The sequence below is a fragment of the Eucyclogobius newberryi genome, unplaced genomic scaffold, assembly GCF_026437365.1.
Source record: "Eucyclogobius newberryi isolate DKJ021-1_F unplaced genomic scaffold, fEucNew1.0.hap1 SCAF_7, whole genome shotgun sequence".
In the NCBI taxonomy this organism is placed as follows: Eukaryota; Metazoa; Chordata; class Actinopteri; order Gobiiformes; family Gobiidae; genus Eucyclogobius; species Eucyclogobius newberryi.
In genome coordinates, this window is record NW_027316389.1 from 3,915,979 (window position 1) to 3,930,023 (window position 14,045).

Here is a 14,045-nt window from a genome sequence, read left to right on the forward strand (position 1 = left end):
GATTTGGGCTCAAATAATCCATATATTGCCCAAGATATTCTGAAGTCAATTTTAACAATGTATTTCTTTGTTAAACTGGATCCTGCACAAACTTAAAGCAAAATACACTCTATAAATATACTTCATGTCCACAAACCACTGCTGAAGTAAAAAAATAAAATAATAATAAAATCACTATTTTCTTGGGGCCAGATCACAATGGAAGTGGGAAATATATGTGAATATGTTCAATAAATGAATCGCATCATAATTGTTGGTTCTGAAATATGTTCCATTAGAACAGAGTGTATTGTGTTTATTAAAATGGTTAAAAATGAGCTGAAAAAGACAAAAACAACAAGTATAAGTGACATTTCTGCACTTTTGGGGTTAATTTTATGATCCATTAATGTTTTGTGCAGTATTAGAACCTCAAACATGACATACTTTTCACTTTCAAGAGAAAAAGACTGACTCATATGTCGATTTAATAAAAATGGCAGATTGTCCTGAGAATGAGATCACGATTCGATCTTTATCACCACATCGCCCTATCATAAAACACTATCTGCAGCTAAAGCTCTGGATACACAGGCCCAGGTGATTGTGGAACATTTTAAAAACAGTAAGAGCACATGTTAAAGCGCCCCCTACAGGTCGGACGACTCATTGAACTAAAATGCAGTTTAGATCAAGATATTTTAATTGTTGCTAAAAAATTATACACATTATATCCCAGAATAGCAAATTGTTTAGCTTTATAATATTACTTCCTGTTTGTAATTGATGACAACACACCAGGAAATTACCCAGCAAACACTAGCTGAGGCTTTTGTTTTTGGTAAAAAACAAAAAAACAAAACACCATTATTTTGTTGAATTCATGTTTAGAGGGTCAAAAAAGTAGTTTATTTTGTGGGGGGAATCAGATTTTTCCACTTTTCTCCACAAATGGCTACTTAATTGGTGTGAAACTATCATTTATATTTGCAACAGGTAAAAATACAGCAGATAAGTAAGTAAGTAAGTAAGTAAGCTTTATTTGTATAGTACGACGGAGTATAGTGCTTTTCACAACAATATATATAATTCAGAAAAGGTCAAATGGAGAACATCATAAAAACCCGTCATACGCACAGTAAGATTAAAGTACATACTAGTGCAGAGAAGTATTTAAGCGTGAAAACGTGACATTACCTCAGCAAACATGTCAACGAGCTCCTCCATCTGCTCTTTCTCAAGTTCATGGAGAGTCTGCGGGTCAAACCTGTCCACTCTCTCCCACTCCAGTGCCACCGTCATCTTTGCAGAACTAAACTAAACCGTTTATGCACGAAACGTGAACTTGTTCCAATCGTGTTCTTTTTGCAGCAAATCCCAGTTCTTGTAAAATAGCGTCGTAGCTTTGGTAACTCGATTATACGTCAAAAAAAACATTGAATTACTGTCCAAAAATGTCCGCTGAGAAGTTAGAAAAGTGTGCTCGGCTTACAGAAGGTCACAGTTTGAATGCAGATGTATAAAAAAAGCCCCAGAATCTATAGAATGTTCCGTAACATTCATGAGTAGAATGTAAACAAGGGAGAGGAGTCAGGCAGGGCTTCTGCCGCTGCCTAGGGAACCGCGCCGCTATGTGTCTTTACAACTTCCGGTGTCAGAAATAGTCCAAAATGGAAATAAAACACAACAAACATGCTATATGATACACAGAACATGTTTTAATTGAGTATCCGAATCGTCTCATTGCAATTCCATCACCATACACGCACTGATAACTTAATACAAGGGTGTTTTTGTGCAAGTGCAGCGATGCTAAGCTAACTCCGTAGCAAGCGCGCTGACCTCTGAACCGGAAAAGATCGAATGCCCCGCTTTGTAGTCTCTCGGAAGAAAAAAGATGTTGCCGCTTCGTTTCTAGCACGATTTAACCTTTCGTTGAACATTTCCAAACGTGGGATTGGATCGACCCGCACCCGCGTTTACTGTGCGATCGACGCGGTGAGCTAAACGTGGCTAAATACGACTTGAGCGCTTTTTGGAGCGGAAAAAACCGGCGACATGCTAGTTAGCGTTAGCCACAAAATTAGCCACCTTGTCGTAAAACAAACTCAGTTTCCCACGTTGTGTTGTTTTCTGAGTTTGCTGCCGAACGTTGAGCTGTTGAGAGTTTTTGGATTGTGAAGAAGGAGGATGCATCTGCCGTATTGTGTGAACATGCGGGGACATTCTCCACGTGCAAGTTTGAATTGAATTGAGACTCTGCAGCTGTCACTGAGGCGGAAAGCTCCAGTGATGGCGAGGAATGTGATGCAGGACACTTAGTTTGACTGGGAATCTAACCGCAGCGTATTATTCATAAAGTCGGGTGCGTTATAGTGTTATATACACTTATAGTACACTTATAGCGTTGTATACACTTAGTGTTATATACATTTAAAGTGTTATATACACTTATAGTGTTGTATAAACTTATAGTGTTGTATACACTTATAGTGTTGTATACACTTATAGTGTTGTATACACTTATAGTGTTGTATACACTTATAGTGTTGTATACACTTATAGTGTTGTATACACTTATAGTGTTGTATACACAGTCGGGAGCGTTTTGGTCACATGTTTCAAGGAGCTTTGCAGTCACAACTTCAGAAGGCTTAGTTTAGTGGAATTTAGTGATGTCATTGGGCCCCTCTGTGATGTCACTGTGTGTGTTTGGGCCCCTCTGTGATGTCTCTGTGTTATTGGGCCCCTCTGTGATGTCACTGTGTGTGTTTAGGCCCCTCTGTGATGTCACTGTGTGTGTTTGGGCTCCTCTGTGATGTCACTGTGTGTGTTTGGGCCCCTCTGTGATGTCACTGTGTGTGTTTGGGCCCCTCTGTGATGTCACTGTGTGTGTTTGGGCCCCTCTGTGATGTCACTGTGTGTGTTTGGGCCCCTCTGTAATGTCACTGTGTGTGTTTGGGCCCCTCTGTGATGTCATTGGGCCCCTCTGTGATGTCACTGTGTGTGTTTAGGCCCCTCTGTGATGTCACTGTGTGTGTTTGGGCCCCTCTGTGATGTCACTGTGTGTGTGTTTGGGCTCCTCTGTGATTTCACTGTGTGTGTGTTTGGGCCCCTCTGTGATGTCACTGTGTGTGTGTTTGGGCCCCTCTGTGATGTCACTGTGTGTGTGTTTGGGCCCCTCTGTGATGTCACTGTGTGTGTGTTTGGGCCCCTCTGTGATGTCACTGTGTGTGTGTTTGGGCCCCTCTGTGATGTCACTGTGTGTGTGTTTGGGCCCCTCTGTGATGTCACTGTGTGTGTTTGGGCCCCTCTGTGATGTCATTGGGCCCCTCTGTGATGTCACTGTGTGTGTGTTTGGGCCCCTCTGTGATGTCACTGTGTGTGTTTGGGCTCCTCTGTGATGTCACTGTGTGTGTTTGGGCCCCTCTGTGATGTCACTGTGTGTGTGTTTGGGCCCCTCTGTGATGTCATTGGGCCCCTCTGTGATGTCACTGTGTGTGTTTAGGCCCCTCTGTGATGTCACTGTGTGTGTTTAGGCCCCTCTGTGATGTCACTGTGTGTGTTTGGGCCCCTCTGTGATTTCACTGTGTGTGTGTTTGGGCCCCTCTGTGATGTCACTGTGTGTGTGTTTGGGCCCCTCTGTGATGTCACTGTGTGTGTTTGGGCCCCTCTGTGATGTCACTGTGTGTGTGTTTGGGCCCCTCTGTGATGTCACTGTGTGTGTGTTTGGGCCCCTCTGTGATGTCACTGTGTGTGTTTGGGCCCCTCTGTGATGTCATTGGGCCCCTCTGTGATGTCACTGTGTGTGTGTTTGGGCCCCTCTGTGATGTCACTGTGTGTGTTTGGGCTCCTCTGTGATGTCACTGTGTGTGTTTGGGCCCCTCTGTGATGTCACTGTGTGTGTGTTTGGGCCCCTCTGTGATGTCATTGGGCTCCTCTGTGATGTCACTGTGTGTTTGGGCCCCTCTGTGATGTCATTGGGCCCCTCTGTGATGTCACTGTGTGTGTTTGGGCCCCTCTGTGATGTCACTGTGTGTGTTTGGGCCCCTCTGTGATGTCACTGTGTGTGTTTGGGCCCCTCTGTGATGTCACTGTGTGTGTTTGGGCCCCTCTGTGATGTCATTGGGCCCCTCTGTGATGTCACTGTGTGTGTTTGGGCCCCTCTGTGATGTCATTGGGCCCCTCTGTGATGTCACTGTGTGTGTTTGGTCCCCTCTGTGATGTCACTGTGTGTGTTTGGGCCCCTCTGTGATGTCCCTGTGTGTGTTTGGGCCCCTCTGTGATGTCACTGTGTGTGTTTGGGCCCCTCTGTGATGTCCCTGTGTGTGTTTGGGCCCCTGCAGTGCTCGATGAGGCCTCGCCCCGGCCATGGCTGCCGTGTCGTGGAGAGAGACCCTTCTGTTGGCTGGGCTGGTGGTGGGCTGCTACTGGAACACTCTGTCCTGTGGCTTTGTGTTTGATGACGTGTCGGCCATCCTCGACAACAAAGACCTCAGACCCGCCACGCCCTTCAAGAACCTCTTCCGGAACGACTTCTGGGGCACGCCCATGGCCGAGGTAACGAACCGTTACGTTAACTCAACTAGTCATTATGTTTGGGATTATTATTGTACAGTGAAAATAAAATGTGGAAATATGGAGACTGAGGGATTATTGGTGGAGAATATTTACAAATACCGTATTTTCTAGAGTATAAGTCGCACCAGCCAAAAAATGCATAATAGAGAAGAAAAAAGCACGTATAAGTGGCACTGGAGTATGAAATGCAGTTGCAAGTGTGAAAATAACAAATAATATCACACATAAGTTGCTCCGGAGTATATGTATAAATATAACTAAAACTATGAATAAAGGTGCAACTTATATTCCGAAAAATACGGTAAGTTGTATTATTGATGACAATCCAAAATATAGTATCTATTTTACTTTTACTTTATAGCAAAAAAACAAAACAGACTAAAACAATTATAGTGTTGTTATTATTTTATATTTATATTATCATTTTATATATACATTTATTTATTAGTAAATTAGTGCTGGGCAACATTATCGCATTCATATATCTGTCGCTTAATCATGTATTATTTTGTTGTTTACGGCGCCGTTCAACTCGCGATCTCGATTTGATTATGTTTGTAAATCTAGTGAAGTTTACTTTGTATCAATCAAATCCTTTTAAGCTTCAGGATTTAGTTCAAATGTGTCTTTTAGGTTTCGGTTCAAGTAAATTCACAAAAAGTGCTGAAATATCACTTCATACACAAGACGCTTCTGTCCTATTTATTTTTAATCAGCTCTTTTTGCACCAATTTCTTATTGTTTTAATAGAAATTTAATAGAATGCTTGATTATATATTTATATTTTTGCATCTCCAAAGCAATACTGGTACTTACGACATTATCCTTTTATATAGAGATCTCCCACGGCGAATATCAACACACACATACATTATTCTATAGAGAAATGCAGTGCTACAGTAGAAAATAATACATTTAATAAATGTAATACATTTAATAAATTAAGTTTAAAAAATAAATTAAATACAATTTAAATAATTAAAACAAAAAACATAAATTAAATAAATTTAATAAATATTATAAATATAATAAATATAATGAATATAATATAATAAATAATGTGGCCATAAATATGGCTGAAACTATTATTGTGTATTCATTCAAAATAAGGCATGTGAATGTTCACGTTTAGCAAATCACAAAGGCTGAGATCTTTGGAGTGTAATTTCCTCCATAAATAGTATTATCCTGTCTAACGCTGTAGGTCGAAAAATATGTGGTTCTTATTATTCATATTCATATAATTAAAACACATCTAATCACGTTGCTGGAAATGAGACGCTCTAAAGTTGTACTCATATTTGACCCTATGAAAACTCTTGTGTCGTGGTGTGTGTGTCGTGGTGTGTGTGTCGTGGTGTTTGTGTGTGTCGTGGTGTGTGTGTCGTGGTGTGTGTGTCGTGGTGTGTGTCGTGGTGTTTGTGTCGTGGTGTGTGTGTCGTGGTGTGTGTGTCGTGGTGTTTGTGTCGTGGTGTGTGTGTCGTGGTGTGTGTGTCGTGGTGTGTGTGTCGTGGTGTTTGTGTCGTGGTGTGTGTGTCGTGGTGTTTGTGTCGTGGTGTGTGTGTCGTGGTGTTTGTGTCGTGGTGTTTGTGTCGTGGTGTTTGTGTCGTGGTGTTTGTGTCGTGGTGTGTGTGTCGTGGTGTTTGTGTCGTGGTGTGTGTGTCGTGGTGTGTTTGTCGTGGTGTGTGTGTCGTGGTGTGTGTGTCGTGGTGTTTGTGTCGTGGTGTTTGTGTCGTGGTGTTTGTGTCCTGGTGTTTGTGTCCTGGTGTTTGTGTCGTGGTGTTTGTGTCGTGGTGTTTGTGTCGTGGTGTGTGTGTCGTGGTGTGTGTGTCGTGGTGTTTGTGTCGTGGTGTTTGTGTCGTGGTGTTTGTGTCGTGGTGTTTGTGTCGTGGTGTTTGTGTCGTGGTGTTTGTGTCGTGGTGTGTGTGTCGTGGTGTGTGTGTCGTGGTGTGTGTGTCGTGGTGTTTGTGTCGTGGTGTGTGTGTCGTGGTGTTTGTGTCGTGGTGTGTGTGTCGTGGTGTGTGTGTCGTGGTGTGTGTGTCGTGGTGTGTGTGTCGTGGTGTGTGTGTCGTGGTGTGTGTGTCGTGGTGTGTGTGTCGTGGTGTGTGTGTCGTGGTGTGTGTGTCGTGGTGTTTGTGTCGTGGTGTGTGTGTGTCGTGGTGTGTGTGTGTCGTGGTGTGTGTGTGTCGTGGTGTTTGTGTCGTGGTGTTTGTGTCGTGGTGTGTGTGTCGTGGTGTGTGTGTCGTGGTGTTTGTGTCGTTGTGTGTGTCGTGGTGTGTGTGTGTCGTGGTGTGTGTGTGTCGTGGTGTTTGTGTCGTGGTGTTTGTGTCGTGGTGTTTGTGTCGTGGTGTTTGTGTCGTGGTGTTTGTGTCGTGGTGTTTGTGTCGTGGTGTTTGTGTCGTGGTGTGTGTGTCGTGGTGTGTGTGTCGTGGTGTGTGTGTCGTGGTGTGTGTGTCGTGGTGTTTGTGTCGTGGTGTTTGTGTCGTGGTGTGTGTGTCGTGGTGTGTGTGTGTCGTGGTGTGTGTGTGTCGTGGTGTGTTTGTGTCGTGGTGTGTGTGTCGTGGTGTGTGTGTCGTCATGGTGTGTGTGTTGTCGTGTTTGCAGGAGCGCAGCCACAAGTCGTACCGGCCCCTGACCGTTCTGACCTTCAGACTGAACTACATGTGGAGCGAGCTCAGCGCCGCGTCCTACCACCTGCTGAACGTCCTGCTGCACGTGGTGGTGTGCGTGCTCTTCCTGCGCGTGTCCCGCCTCTTCCTGGATCACAAGTACAGTTTGGTGGCAGCGCTGCTCTTCGCCGTGCACCCCATCCACACCGAGGCGGTGAGTGCCCACACGTGGACCTGATGTTTCTGCTCTCGGGGTGTTTACAGTCATATAGTGATATCTGTGGTGTTATTCATGTAGGTGCTGGATTTAAGTCTATTTTTAATATTGTCCTGCTGTTCTTGAACTGTTCCTCTGTGAGATGACTGAAGCTTCTCTTTTCTCATCTTAAGATTGGCTCAGGGCACAGAAAATGTGTCGCCGAACGGAAATGACACAAGTCAAAGCTCCAGGTTCAAAAAGAGATTTACAAAGTGAAACTGAACATGTACAACCTCATTTTATGTAGAACTAGAGAAAGATATTTCTCTGAAATAATTGGAAGCAATTGAAGTAACACAGCGAGAAGTAACATCTGGCATGTCCTGTTGCCACAGTAACAGATGAACAAACCCTCCAGCTCAGCTGCCGTTAGGACTCATTTCCACATCAAGTGTAATGAGTTTGCATTATTCTTTAATGACAAAGTTCAGGGCATTAAAAATGCTATAAATCCCACGATGCAAAAAATGACCCTAAAACCACCAAGACACTTAGAGCTAACTCACTTTGCACCTGTAACTGACAAAACTGTCCATGAGATCATCACCAGAGTTCATCTACAGCTGCCTCCATGTGTGAGCCTCCAGATTTCTAAAGTCTGTGCTGAACAGTTTGTTAGCTTCATCACTCACATAGTTAACATGTCGCTTCAAAACGACTTTCTCCAGCTGAACTCAGACAAGACTGAAATCATTGTCTTTGGCAAAACAAAGAGAAAGTGTTAGCGGTCACCTCCAGAGTCTCGCTCTAAAACCTACAAACCAAGTTAGAAATCTGGGGGTAATAATGGACTCAGACTTGAACTTTAATCAGCTGCAAAATCAGAAATATAGTGTCTAAAGCAGATTTGGCGAGACTTATTCATGCGTTTGTCTCCAGTAGATTGGCCTCCTGCTGGTGCCAGAGTCAGGACTGAAATGATTGTCTTTGCACTCTTCTCTTTTAGCTCTAAACTGTTTTGTGATTTCTGTAATTTTTCTGTGATTTTAATGAATTTGTTTTCTGCTGTGAAGCACTTTGAATTGCCTTGTTTATGAAATATGCTCTATAAATAAACTTGCCTTGCCTAAGCGGCTAACATTAGCCGCTAACATTAGTGACTTTACAACGTGACTCTTGATTTAAAGAGTGTTTTATCCATAATCACTACATCAGCGTTTATATGAGCTTTCATTCAGTCTTGTTCAGTTCAAAGACCTGTCTCTGTCAAAATATGGAGCTCTTATTAGGCCTTAGTTATTTTATTACTTGGTTTACGCCACACTTAGATTATTGATTTATACAATACAAATAAAATAAATTATTATATTTTTTTTATAAAATGCCGCCGACAAAGCAAAATAGCATTAAATTAAATGTAAAAAGCGGTATGAAGTCAAAAGACAAGAGCGCGTAAAGCAATTTCGCCCCCTCTCCTCCCGTGTTGCGTTTTGGGCAAACCCGGAAGAAAACATCTTTTGAAATTGAAACAATATTTATATTTATATCCCATCCGCCTGTGCAATATATTTCATCTAAAAATCCGTAAACCAAGTAATAAAATAACTGCGGCCTTAGTAGATAAACAAAACAACATACTCTTCATAACTCTTGCAGGGATGGAAACATCAAACTGTTTTATGTCAGATTCTTTATCATTCTCAGTAGAAAGTGGCTCTGTTCCTCCTCCAGTCCGTTCTGGATTCATCTTTCACTGCTTTTTATCAGTCAAACGTGGTAGTTTTGACCTGGATTCCCCTCGTGCTGCGCCGCTCCACAGAGCTCGTCATCTCTAAAAGACTCTATATTCTCAAAGGCCCCTCCACCAATCAGGACGTGTAATGAATCCCACTGAAGCGGAGACGTCCCTGTTCTACGGTTACAAAGTCCCATCAAACCCACACGGAGAGTCAATGGGACCGATTAGCTTCACAAATGGCCCCTCAGAGTTGGCCCTGTGTCTCTAATCTGACTCTAAGATCTGGTGTGAGTGCAGCTTGCAGCGTTAAAGGGCCCCGAACGTTAAAGGGCCCCGGACGAACAATGTGCTCCTCTGTCACTGATCTCCTCTCTTTCTGAACAGCTAAAGTTTATTTTTGTAACGCCCGAAATCACAACCGCAGTGAGAGGAAGAGCGCCCCCTGTGTCTGTGTGAGGAAGAGCGCCCCCTGTGTCTGTGAGAGGAAGAGCGCCCCCTGTGTCTGTGAGAGGAAGAGCGCCCCCTGTGTCTGTGTGAGGAAGAGCGCCCCCTGTGTGGGTGTGAGGAAGAGCGCCCCCTGTGTCTGTGTGAGGAAGAGCGCCCCCTGTGTCTGTGAGAGGAAGAGCGCCCCCTGTGTCTGTGAGAGGAAGAGCGCCCCCTGTGTCTGTGTGAGGAAGAGCGCCCCCTGTGTGGGTGTGAGGAAGAGCGCCCCCTGTGTCTGTGTGAGGAAGAGCGCCCCCTGTGTCTGTGAGAGGAAGAGCGCCCCCTGTGTCTGTGAGAGGAAGAGCGCCCCCTGTGTCTGTGTGAGGAAGAGCGCCCCCTGTGTGGGTGTGAGGAAGAGCGCCCCCTGTGTCTGTGTGAGGAAGAGCGCCCCCTGTGTCTGTGTGAGGAAGAGCGCCCCCTGTGTGTGTGAGAGGAAGAGCGCCCCCTGTGTCTGTGAGAGGAAGAGCGCCCCCTGTGTGGGTGTGAGGAAGAGCGCCCCCTGTGTGTGTGAGAGGAAGAGCGCCCCCTGTGTGTGTGAGAGGAAGAGCGCCCCCTGTGTGTGTGAGAGGAAGAGCGCCCCCTGTGTGTGTGAGAGGAAGAGCGCCCCCTGTGTCTGTGAGAGGAAGAGCGCCCCCTGTGTCTGTGTGAGAGGAAGAGCGCCCCCTGTGTCTGTGTGAGAGGAAGAGCGCCCCCTGTGTGTGTGAGAGGAAGAGCGCCCCCTGTGTCTGTTTGAGAGGAAGAGCGCCCCCTGTGTGGGTGTGAGGAAGAGCGCCCCCTGTGTCTGTGTGAGGAAGAGCGCCCCCTGTGTGTGTGTGAGGAAGAGCGCCCCCTGTGTATGTGTGAGGAAGAGCGCCCCCTGTGTCTGTGAGAGGAAGAGCGCCCCCTGTGTGTGTGTGAGGAAGAGCGCCCCCTGTGTGTGTGTGAGGAAGAGCGCCCCCTGTGTGTGTGTGAGGAAGAGCGCCCCCTGTGTCTGTGTGAGGAAGAGCGCCCCCTGTGTGTGTGTGAGGAAGAGCGCCCCCTGTGTGTGTGTGAGGAAGAGCGCCCCCTGTGTGTGTGTGAGGAAGAGCGCCCCCTGTCCTCAGACCCTCCTTCTGTAGGATAAACTACAAAGCCCTGTGGGAGAAAGTAGAAACCTGGAGGAGAACCACAGAGAAGGAGAGGGATGTTCATCTAGAAGCGGTTCATCTGGAGCTTATTACACAGGATTAAACACATGAAAGACCATAAGTGTGAAAGACCACTGAGGCGGAGTATGTGGGCGGAGCATGGAGGCGGAGTATGTGGGCGGAGCATGTGAAGACCACTGAGGCAGAGCATGTGGGCGGAGCATGGAGGCGGAGTATGTGGGCGGAGCATGTGAAGACCACTGAGGCGGAGCATGTGGGCGGAGCATTGAGGCGGAGTATGTGGGCGGAGCATGTGAAGACCACTGAGGCGGAGCATGTGGGCGGAGCATGGAGGCGGAGTATGTGGGCGGAGCATGTGAAGACCACTGAGGCGAAGCATGTGGGCGGAGCATGGAGGCGGAGTATGTGGGCGGAGCATGTGAAGACCACTGAGGCGGAGCATGTGGGCGGAGCATGTGAAGACCACTGAGGCTGAGCATGTGGGCGGAGCATGTGAAGACCACTGAGGCGGAGTATGTGGGCGGAGCATGTTCCTGAACACTTCATTTACAAAACAACAGTAGCTGCAGTGATGTATTTATTCCGTTGTCGTTTACTTTGGGCTGTTTTGGACTTGTCGGTTGATTAAAAACAGGCGCTGCAGTGATGGACTTCAGAGGCAGAAGATGATGAGGAACAGATGATGGTATCAAGGAGGCAGAAGGAAGTCCATTTGCATAACTGACAAAAGATGTCGACGTTTGTGTTTCTCTAACGCGGATCGAATGTGACGTTTCAGCCTTTGAAAGTCGAGCTGCAGAACGTGGCCTTCGGGTGCGAGTGGAACGTCTGCTCTAGAAGCAAACAAGAGATCTCTTTTCCTGCGATTTTCACGCATCAGAACCCCAAACCCATTATCATGAGCTTCATTATCATGAGCCTCATTATCATGAGCCTCATTATCATGAGCTTCATTATCATGAGCCTCATTATCATGAGCCTCATTATCATGAGCCTCATTATCATGAGCCTCATTATCATGAGCTTCATTATCATGAGCCTCATTATCATGAGCTTCATTATCATGAGCCTCATTATCATGAGCTTAATTATCATGGGCCTCATTATCATGGGCCTCATTATCATGAGCCTCATTATCATGAGCTTCATTATCATGAGCTTCATTATCATGAGCTTCATTATCATGAGCCTCATTATCATGCGCCTCATTATCATGAGCTTCATTATCATGAGCCTCATTATCATGAGCCTCATTATCATGAGCCTCATTATCATGAGCTTCATTATCATGAGCCTCATTATCATGAGCTTCATTATCATGAGCCTCATTATCATGAGCTTAATTATCATGGGCCTCATTATCATGGGCCTCATTATCATGAGCCTCATTATCATGAGCTTCATTATCATGAGCTTCATTATCATGAGCTTCATTATCATGAGCCTCATTATCATGCGCCTCATTATCATGAGCTTCATTATCATGAGCCTCATTATCATGAGCCTCATTATCATGAGCTTCATTATCATGAGCCTCATTATCATGAGCCTCATTATCATGAGCTTCATTATCATGAGCCTCATTATCATGAGCTTCATTATCATGAGCTTCATTATCATGGGCCTCATTATCATGGGCCTCATTATCATGGGCCTCATTATCATGAGCCTCATTATCATGAGCCTCATTATCATGAGCTTCATTATCATGAGCCTCATTATCATGAGCCTCATTATCATGAGCTTCATTATCATGAGCCTCATTATCATGAGCTTCATTATCATGAGCCTCATTATCATGAGCCTCATTATCATGAGCCTCATTATCATGAGCCTCATTATCATGAGCCTCATTATCATGAGCCTCATTATCATGCGCCTCATTATCATGAGCTTCATTATCATGAGCCTCATTATCATGAGCTTCATTATCATGAGCCTCATTATCATGAGCCTCATTATCATGAGCCTCATTATCATGAGCCTCATTATCATGAGCCTCATTATCACGTTTGGATGATTAGAGCTGGTTTACTTTGTTGCACCAAAAACGTGCAACCAGTAAGTTGCCTCCCAAAAACCCCTGGAGCCGCCCTGGAGCCGCCCTGGAGCCGCCCTGGAGCCGCCCTGGAGCCGCTCTGGAGCCGCCCTGGAGCCGCCCTGGAGCCGCCCTGGAGCCGCTCTGGAGCCGCCCTGGAGCATGTTTCACTCTGTAGTGTTTAGTGTTCAGACTGAACAATCGTCCTCCTTCCTCTGCAGATTCACATCCATATTTATGTCTCTTTGAAGCCACTTAAGCCACTGCATTGTGGCAATTTAAACATGTTGGGACCTACACAAGTGGCACCCGCAGTGTTGGGCACAAGTGGCACCCGCAGTGTTGGGCACAAGTGGCACCCGCAGTGTTTCCCAATATTTCTCCCCAAAAGTAAATGAGTTCGTAACTAGTTATTTTGTAGTTTTTTATCTGGAAATTTGTTACTTTCAATAACAAAATCTCCCAAAAAATCCCCCACTGCCACGTGTCTTAAAAAAAGCTATGTTCAGCCTTATTTGCCGGCAAATCTAAACGGCCTCATTCCCAGCACTGGACACATGCCATATTTGAGTCCTTTCATACTTTAGTGTGTTCTTTCATTTTATGTTCTGTTTATTGAATTGTGTGTCATTTCTTTTGTTGGCTTCGTTTTACATCAAGTGGCAAAAAGATGAACAACAAAAGCTCTGAGTTCTACAAAGGAAACGCGCTGTCTGCAATTTCGTCCAAAAAATGACGCGCACAAAAAAACAACATTTTTCTTCCACATGTTTGAATTTGTCCATAAATGCATGACTTTTGTCCCTCGTTTACTGAACGGCTGCAAGGTCTGTCACATCTGGGCGAAAACGACTGCCCTCCAACCTTCCCACAATGCACCTGGCAAAGAGCAGTGTCCAGCGCCGATCTGTAGAGGTCAGCGTAGCCCACAATGCATCGGAAGAGTTGGCGCTGTCGCTCGTCATTGTGAATAAACCGCTCTTAAACGAGACGGAGGAGCTTTTATGAGCGTTTAACCTTGTTACGACGGTCTTTCCCCGTCATTAGTTTAGCAAAGTCGTAATTAGATGATTCCCGCGGGTTTGAGTTACGTAAACCTCGAATTTTACTGCGACTGAGGCTCAATCGCTCAGGAAATGACTGTTTTCAACCGAACTGTCACTAATAACTGTGATTATGTGAAAAATGAAGAGTCGGAGTGACAGTTCTAAAAAGTTGCCTAAAGCGTGTAATTGAAAGTCTGCCGCCTGTTACGGAAATGTCACTATGACGAGGCGGGGCTTATCGCTGT

At 45.4% G+C, this 14,045-nt stretch overlaps 2 protein-coding genes across 2 annotated transcripts in view; one reads left to right on the forward strand and one right to left on the reverse strand.

The window, feature by feature from the left end:
• Window positions 1-1,320, reverse strand: part of cep290 (centrosomal protein 290) — a 119,492-nt gene extending 118,172 nt beyond the window's left edge. The window contains exon 1 of the mRNA XM_072435548.1: window positions 1,177-1,320. Within this exon, the coding sequence (XP_072291649.1) occupies window positions 1,177-1,281 (105 nt within the window). The 5' untranslated portion in view covers window positions 1,282-1,320. The remainder of the gene's footprint in view (window positions 1-1,176) is intronic.
• A 529-nt stretch (window positions 1,321-1,849) lies between these two features.
• The window catches only part of tmtc3 (transmembrane O-mannosyltransferase targeting cadherins 3), a 73,789-nt gene continuing 61,593 nt past the window's right edge, over window positions 1,850-14,045 (forward strand). Inside the window, exons 1-3 of the mRNA XM_072435540.1 lie at window positions 1,850-1,977; window positions 4,326-4,539; window positions 7,165-7,383. Of these exons, the coding sequence (XP_072291641.1) occupies window positions 4,351-4,539; window positions 7,165-7,383 (408 nt within the window). The 5' untranslated portion in view covers window positions 1,850-1,977; window positions 4,326-4,350. The remainder of the gene's footprint in view (window positions 1,978-4,325; window positions 4,540-7,164; window positions 7,384-14,045) is intronic.